This window comes from Ambystoma mexicanum, chromosome 5p (genome assembly GCF_040938575.1).
Source record: "Ambystoma mexicanum isolate Mex_15411 chromosome 5p, UKY_AmexF1_1, whole genome shotgun sequence".
Taxonomy (NCBI): domain Eukaryota; kingdom Metazoa; phylum Chordata; class Amphibia; order Caudata; family Ambystomatidae; genus Ambystoma; species Ambystoma mexicanum.
In genome coordinates, this window is record NC_090930.1 from 523,387,953 (window position 1) to 523,403,242 (window position 15,290).

Here is a 15,290-nt window from a genome sequence, read left to right on the forward strand (position 1 = left end):
CTCTGTCCTCCTTGGGATCACAGAGTCCCCCTCCAACCGCTGCAACCCATACAACTGCAGCCAGACTGATTCTCAGACTCCCCAAACATACACCTATGGCCCCACTGTTTGTACACCTTGCTCCCCCTCAAGCAAAGAATCCAGTTCAAAGGCCTCTGCATGGTCTGCAAAGCCACCGTACACCACTCAAGTGCAAACCTGCATGCAGTATCTTAACCAACAACAGGGCTTTCTCACTCTGGGCGCCCCACTCTCTGGAATGCTCTGCCCAGCGACATCACATCTGCCCCATCCCTGTCCATCGTCATGAAGCGCCTGAAAACCCACCTTTGCAACAGTGACCGAACACTCTAAAATAATTTGAAATAAATGAGTAAATATATTCTGAGTATTGTTTTTATTCGCTCTTGTTTCCTTGTCATGATATTGAAGGAATGCCTCAATGGAGCAGACTCAGGCATTCTTTTTGGATCTGTGTTTATTATTATGATAACCATAATGATAATGGTATAGTTCTGCTATTGTGTGGGCAGATCTGCGATTTATGTACCACCAGAAATAAGAATAAACATATTTTCCCCCGGAGAACAAAGCTTAATTGAGAGCTATAGATAGGGTGTGCTGGAGGGACTGCAATCGAGCACCATCTTTAGTCCCGGCTTAAGTAGGGCTTCTTTGCAAAGACACTGAGGTTTAAGAGGATGTCCTGCTCTGGAGTGTTTGGTGACAGTCCTTGACATTTCAATAGCAGGCGATTCCCTGGCCTATGCTATCACAGCATGAAGTCTGACCGTAGGTTACTTGACTACCTTTGTCCCTCTCCAAAATAGATGATGACAGATTGTGAAGGGGTTCAGCAAAGGGATGCTAGAAGCCGCAATAGCAGGCAGTGTTGGAGTTCCTGGCAGAACTGGATGTATTTTGCCTAAGAATTACTTGGCAACATTCCCAACCCTTCTGACTCAAAACACTCACATCCAGAGTGCCCAGAAGCCCCACACAAGCCTCTTCAATCTGCGTGTGTTCTGCTTCCTGCTTCACCAACTGAAGGATAGAAATACAGGCAGCTTATGGACACCTTGCTGGTTGGCCCAGATGTTGAGAAGAGGTTTCAATCACACACCCAATCAATACATGTTTAATATTATGAATGTTCGCCTCAATACAGCAACCTCAATGCAAACGTTACTGTGGGCTCAGAGGCGTTGAAGGTTGAATCGTATGCCAGATATATTTTATGTACTGCCGAGGTAAGGGGAAATCTTCATTTGATTTCTAACATCTAACTTCAATGAGTTGGACGTAGGCTGAATGATTCAATCTAACGGTACTAATACAAATTCTGGCCAACATCTTCCGACGGGACAGCATTGATCCTCCGTTCAACAACCACCAACCTCTGTGGCTTAACATTCCAAGAACAGTAGAACATGTTCTAACTCACCATGGTACAAGTCTAGATTGAAATATGCTAATTTAACAAATTACAAGCTAGACTTGTACCATGGTGAGTTAGTCAATAATTTGTTGCTTAGCCGTGAAAGCCATCTAATGCGCCTTGCCCCACCATCTAGTAATATGTGAACATAGCTTTTTCTAACCTATTTAAGTGTCTTGAAATTGCAATGCGTCATGGTGATGGTCTACAATATATCCCTGTAGACGAGAAGTGGCCCTGTTGTAGGCTTGTCATCAATAAACTGCCTTTCCCTTGACCAGTGACGAATGGATGGAGCCACTCAGGGCTTCTCCTTTACAAAGCGATTGGCAAATTCACGGATGCCTTTATGGGGTCGCTGCGGCAGCCTGCAGATTAATCATTGATCGAGATCCGGACTGCAAATATGATCATGTTATAAGCACAATTTGTATTTTTTAATTTCTCCAGCGGCCTGCAGCTTTACTAACGCGTGGGATCCCTTTGGAAGGGCCTCGTCTTTTTTGCGTTCCTGATGGATGCATCGCTCCCCTCGTGGAAATGTGCTCTTGTACTGTGTATTACACTCACTTAATTTCACTGACACCGTAAATTATCTGCATAATTCGGTGTGGGCCGCGTGACAGCCTATATGGAAAAATAAAATATGATCCTGGTCTTTTTAAACGGTCCGTTGTATATTAAATCATATCTACTGTAATTGGCAACTCGTCATTTTAAGTGGCACATTCATGCACGCGGCTGCTGTCTCGCTGGCATGCTGATGGAATTGCGATCTACGCCTCGTTCCAAGTCAGGCCCCGACGGGCTGCACCGCTGGCTGCCAGTCTGGAACCCAGTTCAGACAAGAAGAAACTGATGATCATAGTTCAAGGAAACTGTCTGAGAAGGGCACAAGTGGCAACAAACCTATCCTTCAAGATGGCGCCCATCCACTCCATTACTCACGTGCTCAGCCTTACTCCCCCGCCTACAGCATCTTGAACTTGTGTGCTTAAGTAGCTGTTGATAGCTAAAACAAAAGTCTTCTATTTTAGGAAATGTAGGGCATTTAAGCGTTGGTGTCCATCCTTGGCAGCACAAGACCTTGGTTTTATGATGACACGTCATTACGGTCTCGCCTCCATGCAGTCTTCCCCTTGTCTCTGAGTGAGAGGCTGGTTCTAGAGCAGAATGCTGGTGCTCCAATGCTGGTCCATCCTTTACTACAAGCCCATAGATCATTTCTTGCATAGTCAGCACTGGCCACGATGGCTCTTCTGCACTAGATTCAAGGTGGCCATTGTGGCTTCGTTATAAATGACATATCATATTATATATCATATCATATAGTCACGTTTTGCCGATTCGTTTAATGGGCCACTAGTACAATAACAGCCATGTATACCCCAAGTGGTCCAGGCCACTAGAGGCTATACTAGGTGGTGCACATTTGCAAGTATAATGAAAGTCATTGCTCTGGACAAAAAGTCCAGTAGGTCTTGCACTGCCCCAGTCTCACAGAAAATATCCTTTTCAAATTCATGTTTGTCTCTTGCTGTTTTATTTGTCGTTTTCATTATTTTTGTTGTCAAGAGCTATTTCCAGATGAGATGTGGGTGCAAATATGGATGGATGGATGGATGGATGGATGGACGGACTGACTGACGGATAATGACCAGGCACGGACTGGCCTATAAGGCAACAGGGCAATGCATGAACCAAAAATGCAAAATGCTTGTGTGGGCCTGTTTTTTCGGTCAAAGTGGGCCACTTTTTTGGCCAACGTGGGCTCGTTTGATGAGTTACTTCACTATGCAGCTAGTAGTTTTGACCATTGTTGCTGAATGTTCTTTAAAACACATTTCATCAAAAAAACTCCCCCTTGGGTACTATTCAAACAGTCTGTCACAAAAGGAATGAATTGCCATTTGCAACTGTGGGCCACATTTTCATTGGGGCCCAAGACAATTTTATGCCCAGTCTATCCGACCCTGATAATGACTGGTATAAAGGTAGTCATTTGTACTATAAAACAGTAGTTGCATTCTCACAATACTTTCTCTGGGTTCACTCTCATGTTGTCAATCTGGCCTTTTGTAACCATGTTGTACTTGTTCTCTGTGTGCAGCCAGAGCTAGACACTTACATTAACAAGGTCTTCTTTCTTTCTGTCTTTTCTTCAGGGAATGTACATCAAGTCTACCTATGATGGGCTTCATGTCATCACTGGAACCACCGAAAACGTAAGCTCTATCAGGGGGAGAAATCACTGCCTGTGTGGGGTGGAATTATTTGTGAGTTCTGCCGATTTACCATAGATTGGGCATTTTAATTGGTTATTTATAACACGCTTAATACCAAGAGGTTTCTAAGCGCAGACCCGGGATCAAACCTGTGTTGCGCCACGTCAGGCGAGCGCCTTGCCCCTGAGCTATCCACCCGAGACTATCCCTCTTTTTGTTAAAGGACCTTACTTGGTGTAAATAGTCTGCATAAATGTTAATATGTATGTTCCAGCCTTTTTGATAAAGTGGAGCATACTCTCTTTTTAACGTCAATATCCGTTTAAAGTCAATATCAGGGTGAATAATAACTTGGTATACTAATAATCCATGATTACTTTAGATGAGGTGAATCAGTCTCATATTTATATCAGCCATGCATAAAATGGTGCCAACAATCAATTAGAGGCACCTCAATGGATGGGTGAACGGCAGGCATGTGTCCTGGGCCCCCATTGATAGTTTTGGCTATTAGTTGGAGCGGCAAGTGCTGCCTAGAAGCTAAAGGTTTTGTCATGGTAAGTGAAAGTAGGCGAGTGATGAGATGTGAGAAGGGACACGGCCCTTGTGTGTTGATTGGATATTTATCCTTCCATTGGCCGGCCATGGCCATCCCAGTTCCTCTGGCCATTCCCTCCCAATACCTGCCCCTCTCCATCCAAAACACATCCCCTGGGATCTCTTGCAGTTAGCTCTCTGCTTTCAAAACAGCCTTTTGAAAGATAATAGCTTATCTATAAACTAGCTTCTGGTGTAATAAAAAGGCCTTAACCAAGTGTGCCTTTTGTCAATTGACTTATAAGCAGTATGTGTGTGCATTTATTTATTGCACTGAATTCCTGGTAAAAGGAAGCTTTGCAAAGCCAGTTGTTTTGGCTCTTGATAGGTGTCAAATAGGCATTTGCCAGGTACTATCATAATATGCCCAGTTACTGTCATAACATGCCAAGGTTCTAACATCATTTTCCTGCTGTTGCGTCTTCATGACCAATATATTAGGGACTGGAAAATGCCAATCCTGTGGCTAGTCAGAAGCCACAAATGTTAACTTTTCCAATGCTTGTTTTAACCCACACCCTGTACATTTGGGGTGGCTATTAGTTAAACTTTCCCTTTCTGCTAACCAGAAAAGGCTTGCTAAAACATGTGAAACACTACAGCCAGGGATTCAAGACACAACCAACTCAAGAAAAGACATTAGGATCACCTCACCAAACAAGGCACCCATGACACACACATGAACATTAGACAAGGCAGCTAGGATCCAGTGCACACCAGATAAGGACCCAGTGAATGTAAAAAAAAATAATCAGGGTCAAGTGCACACCAAACAAGGTAGCCTGGTCATAGTCCACACCAGAGAGTGGACTTAGTACCTAGCACACACTGCAACGCTTATCAATATAAAATGCACATGAATCAAACACCATACAAGGGAATATGGACCAGATACTTCCCAGGCAAGCCATCAAGGACATGCCATGGTGCATATTAGACAATGCCTGTAGGACCAAGCTCACATCAGAAAAAACATTTTAGACCAATTGAGCTCATTACATCCAGGAACAGGGCACGCCACATGATGCATTCACGACTAACCACACACAAGACAAGTCCTTTGGAAATAAGTGCATGCCAAAGAAAAAACACACAGCATGACAGTCATGATATAAAATGCACCTCAGCACATCACAGTGGACACCTTGGAGCCTGGGCAAGCCATGCAAGCAATCTAGGAACAAGCAGAGTGCAAGCAGACCACCTTCCGGAATGCGCCCCAAAAAGCAAATAGAATGAAACCTATGCCAGATGAGGTACCTGAGACCAGGTACACTCCAGGCAAGGACAGCCTTGCCAACAGCACACCAGTCAAGGGATTGGTTGCCCCATAACTCAATTCCCAGCCTCATCATGTGGCCATATTGTGTGATTCTGCACTTACGTTCCCTTATCTTCACAACTAGCTCATAGATTTATCATCAGTTGTAAATTCGATAGTGTGGATATGCTGAATTTTTTTGATCAAGTGTATAAGAAAGGGGCTCATTACAAGTTTCCTGGTATCCCACCTGCCCCTACCATCTCTGCCGCCAGATATCCTGGTATTACTGGAATATTACAAGCGGCGGAGACAATGGTAAGTTCCCATTCCATGGAGTCCTAGAGAACTCCATGGGATGGGATTGCCGGAATGACCAACACTGGTATTACCAGTGCCAGTGATTCCAGCATTTATTTGCTAGTAGGGGCCTGATCTACTAGCAGGTCAGGCCTGCCGGCAGATCAGAGCCTCCACTCTGTTTCCCCCATCTGGTAAAAATGCCAGTGACGGTATTACCAGCAATTTCTCCAGCATTTTTACAAGCCCGCGGACCTTGTAATGCAGCCAAACTGAAAGCAGCAATAAGTAGTGCTTTTAGATCTCCTCTCACACAATGTACTGCCCTGATTCATGCTGAAGGAACTATACCACAGAATCATTGCAATCACCCTTCCATATTCTTTATAACAGTCTGTTTCTGATCCACAACACCCCACATGATTTGCTTACTCCCAATCATTATTACACACGGAGAAATGACACCCTCTTTTCAACACCCCTAGGGAGAAAGACTGAGGACACCATGAGGCTGGACCAGGGTCCTTCACTGCTAATTTAACAAACTGAGTCATTTCACCAGACTGTATGCACAGTTGAAGAGATATATGTCTGAGATGACAGACATTGGGGTTCACTGCTAGGGACAGGAGACAGCACCCCAACCTGTAAAATAAGATATAATAACATACATAGAACAAAAAACACTTTCTGCCTCATGACTTTTTTGATTTGATTTGTATATTTGTAAAGTGGAAATCCATGTGGAAGCAAGCAAATAATTGCATATGGGTGCAGATAAAATAGTAAGACAACCAGAAAGCCAGATTTATCAAGCACATTTAATCAAAGAGATAGAGCTTCAGTTTTGTCCTAAATTCGAGAAGGGAATCAATTTTCTGAAGATCCTGGGGCAGGGTATTCCAGGCTCAGGCCCTGCACAGAAAAAGCATCTATCACCCCAGGACACAGATCTTGATGGTGGAACCACCAGTAGGTGTTGTCCTGAGGATCGTAGACAGCGACCCAGAAGATAAGAGGAGATTTTTTAAACAAGATTTCTAGGGGCAGCCCTGTGGAGGCATTTAAAAGTCAAACAAAGGGTCTTAAACAGAACCTCTTGATGTATTGGTAACCAGTGAAGGTTTCTCCGGAACTGAGAAATGGGTGAACATCTGGGCAATGAGAAGACCAGCCTCACGGCTGCATTTTGAGCAACCTGCAGAAGTTGAATTTGACCTTTTGGAATTCCCATTAGTAGGGCATTGCAGTAATCTAATTTGGAGTTAACCAGTGCACCAACTACCAGTGGACGGTCTTTGTGTGAGATCAGCGGTAGCACAGGTTTTAGCAATTTAAAATCAGAGGCACACTTGTTGTCTATAATTCCATTCATCTGAATGAACAGAGCACCAAAACAAATAAAGTATTCAAATGTAGTTGCTGAGGCAAATAAAGTTAAAAAACTAGACAATATACACAGTGTTTATTCAATTACGAAAATGTACATCATGAGCGGAAAGACCATGAAAATACACAACTTCCTAACTTTAAGACATTCACTAATTGAAAGCTCCAATTGTGCTCAGAGGTAATATACAAATGGTAATATACAAATTTTACATTTTCATTTATCTGTAGATTTTAACTTAAGTTTGCCTGCCAGATGCATCCAAGATTCTTTACCTTAGCTGCAAATGATGTTGAGACCTCAAAGAGTTCTGGACAGGACATGTGCTGTGAGATTTTAGCCAATTTTGTCTTAGGTCCAAATAGAATGATCTCAGATTTATGTGGATTTAGTTGAAGCTTATTAGCCACCATCCAGCTCTTTATTTTGTTAGCACAGGTTAACACTCTGTCAACTGCTTCCATAGGTTCTTTTAGGCAAACACAAATCTGTGTGTCATCGGCATAGGAATGATAATGCAAGCCGAATTCCAAGAAGTTATCCAGCAAAGGGTGAATATAAATGTTAAATAACAATGGGGACAGGGAGGACTTCACTTCACATTTAACTGGTAGAAAATCAGAGATACATGTACCCAATTTAGATTTGATTAGTCAAAAAGGAGGTGAACCATTGCAGTGACGCATTGGACACCTCAGCCACTGTCGAAAGTCTTGAGATAAGAATCTCAAAGTCGTCTGTGTCGAAGGCTGCCGATAGGTCCAGCTCTCTCTGCTTGCTGTCCCTCCTCCAGCTAACCTCCCACCCTCTTTCAACTCTTTTCCTTTTTTGTCCCCGATGAGGTCGCTAGACAAGTCTGATCTATGAAAGCCTCATCAAAACAAGTCCAATGCTCCTCTAAAACCATTAAGGACCACATTGATACCCTTGCTCCGGCCCTTGCCAATGTATGCAACCTCTCCTTTGCCTCTGGATCTTTCCCCTCCCCCTGAAGCACTCTATTCTGCATCCTCTGCTCAAGAAACCCACAGCCGATCCTTCTTGTCCGGCTAACTATCAGCCAATTTCCATTACTCCCTTTTTGGGTAAACTCCTGGAAAAGCTGGCTATCTCTCAGCTAAACCTTCATTCCAATGCTGTGGGCTCTCTCCATGACCACCAATCTGGCTTCAGAGCTGCCAGAAGCATGGAAACTGCTCTCCTGAACATCTGTGAAGATCTGCTCTCCAACCTTGACTCTAACCTTCCCTCTGTCCCTATCCTACTTGATCTCTCCTCTGCCTTCGACACAGTCAACCACACCACCCTGCTCAACCGTCTCTGTGACAACCTGGGTGTCACTGATCAGGCTCTGGCCTGGCGGACATCTTTCCTTTCTGATCGACCCTCCCAGATACATCTTGGTTCCTTCCTTTCATCGATCTCCCTCTCTACCTGTGGTGTCCCCAGGGGTCTAACCTCTCGCTCTAGCTTTTCAACCAATACCTAGCAGCTCTCACCTACTGCATTTCCATTTTCTGCTCAAACTTTCAGTTCTATGCTGATGACACTCAACTCATTTTCAGGCTGCCCTCGGCCTCCTCCTCTCCCTCCCTCATTTCTGATTGCCTTATTGCCATTCAAAAATGGTGTACTGCCAACGATCTTTGTCTAAATGCCAACAAGACTGAGATCCTCCTCATTGGTACACCTTCACTATCCTTTCCCCTTACTCTCTGGCTGGCCTCCCTTGGCCCTTCTCCTACCCCCACCTGCGAGGCCAAGAAGCTCGGGGTCATCTTTGCCTCCACACTTTCCTTCTCCGCACACATCTCTGACGTCTCTAAAAAGTCAAACTTCTTACCTCCTCAGAGGTACTCTGCCTATCCTCTCCTTCCGCCAGAAGCTCACTGTCTCTCAAGCTCTGATTCTCTCCAGGTTGGACTATTGTAACAGCCTCTTTCTAAATCTACCTGCCTCCACTCTCCGCCCTCTACAACTAATCCATAACAGGACTGCGAGACTTGTCCTTGGCCTCAAGCCCCGGGATCGTATCTCTCCAGCTCTGAAATCACTTAATTGGCTCCCAGTGGATGCAAGGATTACATTTAAAACCCTCTGCATCGTCCACAAGGCTTTCTGGGGCCTGAGTCCAAAATACCTTCAGCTATCCCTCTGCAAATACCTCCCCTCTCGAGCCCTTTGCTTCTCTACCTCTAACTCCCTCAGGGTCAGTCGCTGGGGCCTCCCTCTGGAACAGCATACCAGCCATCCCGAAACTTGAGGAGAACCATCACCGGTTCCAGAAGCACCTCAAGACCTTCCTCTTCGCTTCTGCCTTTGCCCCTCTTCTCCCCTGCTGACCAGTTTGTCTCTCTTGGCACTGTGCACCTGGACACCCTCTGTCCTTCGGGCCCAGTTACCTGCTCACCCTGCCTCCCTCCTGAACTGCATCCGGGCCTCCCATTGCACTGGGTTCTGTATCTGTACCCATACAGTCCCCCACTATTCCTCTGTACTTATCAGATATACCCTATCTGACTAATCTTGCCACTTGCCACTTGCTGGCTGCACTACCACTTTTTCATTGCTTGTATTTATTCATTTAACTTATTCTTTTCTCTCCTCTGTTCTGCACTTTCCACTTCTCCCACTTCCACGCACTTTCCCTCTTTTCTCTTCTCCATGCACTTTCGCATTCTTAATGTCACTGAGCCTAGTAAGATCGTTGTTTTATTTTTTGTTCTCCCTTGTTTCCCTCCCTTTGCTTGGTCGTGCTCTGAAACACTTGTGTACTGCCGCGATATAAATAAAATATCATATCATATATCATATATCATTTATCAAGCTGATTTCACACTCATCGGCAGCCTTCAAGATATCGTCCCAAACGGAAACAAGTGCTGTCTCAGTCCCATGTCCTGGCCTAAATCCTGATTGGTGCAAATTCAGTATCCCCTGGGCTTTCAGGAATTCTTGTAATTGCGCCATAACATTTTTTTCAGGATTTTAGATGGCCAGGATAAACCTGCAATGGAACGATAGTTAGCAAATACCTTATGGTCCAGTGTGTTTTTCTTTAGAGGGGGGTGTAAGATATGACTTTTTCAATGCCATTGAGAAAAGCACCTGGGTTAATGAGGCATTTATAAGAGATTGAACAGGCCCACTTAGAGTAGCCACATGTCTTTTAGCTAAATAAACAGGAATGGGATCATAATTATGAGTAATGGGCTTTAGCTTAGACATGAAGTTGAAGACTGGCTCCAGATCCACAGGTAGCCTTTAGCGTATTTTTTGATATAGTGATTGGTAGAGAAGAGAAATAAAGATCAATATTTTTCCTAATCTGATCAATTTTATCTGTAAAAACCAAATTACATTCATTTACTAGGGAAAAGTACGGGTTGAGATACAGAATTGTACACAGTGGGGGTCATTACGAGTTTGGAGGCAGCCATGGCGCTATTAGCGCCATGGCTGCCTCCAAACCCGGAGTCCGTTTCCGAGTTGACGGAATGGGGACTTACCGGGACATTACGACCAATGCGGACCAGGTAAATCCCCATTCCGAAAACCATTCCCCATTCCCATTTGAGCCCCCATAGGGCTCAATCGGAATGGGGAAGGAGCAAATAACGGGCCCGCAAATAGCGGGCCGTTATTTGCTCCATGGTCCCTTAACGGGTCCCGCTAAGAACGGCTGGTCAGAACAGGACCTCAGAATATGGCGGTAGGGGGCTAAAGGACCTCAGAATATGGCGGTAGGGGGTTAACGGCACCGGCATCCTTACCGGTGCCGTTAACCCCCTACCGCCACACTCGGAATGAGGCCCAGTGACTAGCAAACTTTTCTGCAGTAAATATAGTTTCTGGTCTATTCTGAGCAAGATCAATCTGTTTTTGAAGACACAGGGTTTTGGCTACAACAATACTCTCCTTATACGCTTTCAGTAGTATTTCTTAATCTAAAAAATGTTCAAGAGACGTAGTCTTTATCCACAGGTTTTCCTTTTCACTGTACTCTTTCTTTAGCATTCTCAAAGGTTCATTATACCACTGATTGTTCCTGCCTCTAGGTTTATTGGTACTTGTTATGGGGGCAAAAGTGTCACAATTATTTCGAACACAGGACATTAGAGTCAAATATAGTTCAGAACATTTTGAGTCAACCAGGGGGCAATTAGACCTTTGAGTAATTATGCACTTGTAATAGTATCCATTTTCTTTTTGCTGCGTGCCATCTGAGCACTAACAGCTGTGTTTTTTTTCATGTCGCATTTGGCCCGTTGGGGTAGTAAACTTTACCACAAAATGATCAGTCCATGTAACGGGTGCATTCTCCTGGTGGCACACTGTTTTCCCTAAAAATATTACTATGTCTAGACACTGGCCACCTACATGGATGCCAATTCAGTCAATAAACTAAGATCATGAGAGTACATACTATCCTTGGGCTGTGCTTATTCCGAGTTGTCTTGTTCCTTGAACCATATGTTAAAATCCCCCAGAATTATTCTGTTCGGGTAGTGCAGTGCTTCTGTTCCAAGATAACTATCAAGACCATTTAAGAAGGAACCAACTTGGCCCAGGGGTCTATAGCACAATACTAAATGATAAGAATAGTTATAAGATGCAAGTAAAGTGCAAGTAAGAAATTGGGAATTTGTGTCCCAAGTTTGTGTTTGAAAATTAAGTAAATCCAAAGAGGAACTAGCAAGAATAGCAACCCCGCTCCCCCCCACCCCCTTTGTGAGCTCTTTACTCACCCACTTAATTTGGAAATTCTGTGGAACCAATAGATGGAGATGTACAACAGAAGTGGCTTTAAACCAGGATTCTGTTATAACAAGAATGTCCAGATCTAGCATTAATCAAGGCTACCTGCAGAGAAAATGTATAGTGCACAAACAGGCGCATAGTGAATGTTCAAGACTATGAAACTCACTGATGGCTCATGGACGATCATGTCTGCCGCCCTTTGATGATCTTATGTTCATCTTAATCACACTTTGGTAACTATACAAAAAAGCTTACGATTGAGCCTCCAAACTATCATTGTTTCAAAATAAGCAGTTGTTTGATAATATTTGATCTATCGCGTTTCAAAATGAATAAATAAAAAAAAGAATGCCAACATGTTGACAGTGTAATTCCCATTTGAATTATTTAAGAGAGATGTGAAATATTCATAACTTGTTAAAAGTTTCGTTTTCTATATGAAGCCTATGTGAATTGTTATTGAGTTGGCTAGAGGGACTAGGTAAAGCTGAGGGCCATACATTGGGGAAGGGTCACTATCCCAAGAGATTATGGCCCCTTCCTCAGTCTATAAGGTGATTAGCACATGGTAGCAGCAATACATGTTTTGGAGTTTTTGTGTTGAAGTAAAAAAAAGGTGCTTTAAGAGTGACTAAGAGACATACTGGGCCTCATTCCGAGTCGGGCGGCAAGGGTTAGCGGTCACCGGTAACGAGACCGGTGCCGTTAAACCCTTACCGCCCTATTCCGAGTTCCCTTTGCGGGTTGGAACTTAACACCTGCTTTTTGCAGGCGTTAAAAAACCAACCCGCAAAGGGACCTTGGAGCTAATTACGGCACCGTAATTTACGGTGCCGTAATTAGCACCTTCCCCATCTCCATTGAGCCCTATGGGGCAAAAATGGGAATGGGGAAGGGCCCATGGTGAATGGGGAATTACCGACCCCGCCAACCTTGGAATGGGGCGGTAATTCCGCCATTCACCTTGGCGGAGTCGGAGAGATAACGGCGTCAAACAAGGCGCTAATAGCGCCTTGGTTAACGCCAGGGTCGGAATGAGGCCCATACTAAGTTAGTAAATTAAATGTGGTTTTATTTTGTAGTATTTAAATAACATGGTTGTTTTCATAACTCAAGCCTTTTAATTGCAACTTTGTTGAACTAGAACAGGTTTAACATGAGCATGCACTAGTTGACAGGGAAAAGTAAACGGTTTCTTCTTGAAACAAAATCTTGCGTGGAAATTGCATTGCTGTTTCCCTGTCTGTTTGTGAAGGCAGCATGTTCTGAATGCAGTCCATTAGTTATTGACTGCACTCTAAACACTCTGATTGGCTGGTAGTAGGTCAATAACGATGTCGATGGGCTAATATGATTAAACATAGGTTGATGCATTCACAACAGCACACAAAGTCGTGGGACTCAAAGGCACTATTTAAGAGAGATCTGGCTCTTGTATAACCTTCACAGGAATGCAGTAGAACGATGAATAAAGAAGAAAGGGACGCAGGTGCATGTGATTTAGATCATACACAATAGCAAGAAAAGAACACACGCGAGAAAAGCGGATCAACGCTTTTTGAGTACATAGAAGCTGATCAAATAAAACATATCTTAATTTGTTTGTGATACAAATATTGCATTCAATGATGTATAGCTCAAAAACGTATCTTTTCTGGACACATGTTTATATACGTTTGTAAGAAAAAAGGTTAGCAGAATAGCTTGTTGGCTGATGACCCACCCAAAGGCCACTTGCTTAAAGTTCAGCAGAACTGACTCGACACTGCTTGATAAATCGGGATCCCTTAATTAGGGGAGTAGCCGTTTCTACGATTGAAGTGCCTAGATGTACTTCATATTGTTTGCTGCACAATGTAAATAGTCATTATGTCTAATGCTATCTCCAAACCGTAGAGGGTTGGCACCTTGGAATGATGTTGATGCTAAGTCGCTCTACTAATAGCTAACGGACAGAAGCCTTATCCATCCTCAACTCACCTTTCACTTTACCAGTTCACTGCTCCATCCTCGTCAAGGGACTCCATCTCTACTCCTTGGCTTTTCTCAAAAAGTTATTGAACTTTGACGTGCATATCCACTACACCCTCCCACAGGCACTCCCTATTAAAGTTTCTTCTTCTTTTTATATCCATGCATGGGCTGGCTTCCCCTGCCTTGTGGAATCAATTTCCCGATACTCTCCCCTTCAAATTCTACAATCCCAAGCTTTCATCAACCTAACTGTCCCCGTCCACGCTGTGCTGCTACTGCTTTCAATTCATCACCCCACTTGACTCTCCATCAATAGAACTTGATGACCACAGAAATTGAGGTCAGAACCTTATAGTGGTGTTATTCCCTTCCGTGATAATACCTAACCGCCACTGCACCTTTATTGAATTTCTGCATATGTCTGTAAATACTCAATGTGTATTTAACATTTGTCTTGTCCGGTTCACATTTACTGTTTCCATCTCCTTCCCAATCAATATCTGGTTTCATGCATTAACTTCTACGTTGTGACTTAGAAAAGCACCCATCATGGGGACTATCAAGACATCAATATGCCCTCTGGGCAATGCTTCTTGGCAAAACTTGTTTCAATTGTGATAACACGTGGATACAGATAAAATGAGTCAAATGCAATGAGGAAATGGACACAAGCCATATTTCTAATCAGGTACTTATTCCACTATCAGAGTACCTAAAACTGGAAAGGCCTGAGGCCCTGCTTTCATGCCAGTCCAATTTGACCAAACCTTCAAAGAGCTGTGCTCTATAATTTTGTGGATGACCTGCCCGAGATCCTTAATGCTTAATCCCTATACTCAGACTACAAATCATATAATTGAACATTTGAAGTGCTGCCCCTCGGTCACCTGGCTGCCAATGAATTGTGTCAGGACCTGGGAATGATCCTACAATCTAGGGCAATTAAGTTAATTGGATTTATGTTCACCCCCATTCCTAATAGCACTTCATTCAATAATATATAGAGAATGTTAACCGGGGGATGATATCACATGGTGGACACAAGTTGTATTGATTAAAGTGATGGACGCCTGTCAGTTCTCTCACAGCTAAGTGCAAGGCCACTATATTATTCAGACATTTTCTCAGCAAGATGGGCCAGACCTTAAGCAAATTCATTTGAAATGGTCACCCTACTAGAATATGTTATAACTAATCAGAAGTCAGCAGAGAAAAAGAAGTCCTAATCTCTCTGAATTGTAAATCCTAGCACATCCATTGATTGTCTGGATGCTTTATGCATCCAAACTCCATCATAAATCGTACCTCAAGACCCCTCTGTAATATAGCCTCTTTGGATCAAGT

General features: G+C 43.6%; 1 protein-coding gene across 1 annotated transcript in view; it reads left to right on the forward strand.

The window, feature by feature from the left end:
• The window catches only part of LOC138481058 (connector enhancer of kinase suppressor of ras 2-like), a 2,957,912-nt gene that overhangs the window by 1,584,550 nt on the left and 1,358,072 nt on the right, over positions 1-15,290 (forward strand). Inside the window, exon 7 of the mRNA XM_069612924.1 lies at positions 3,604-3,663. Coding sequence (XP_069469025.1) covers positions 3,604-3,663 — 60 coding nt within the window. The remainder of the gene's footprint in view (positions 1-3,603; positions 3,664-15,290) is intronic.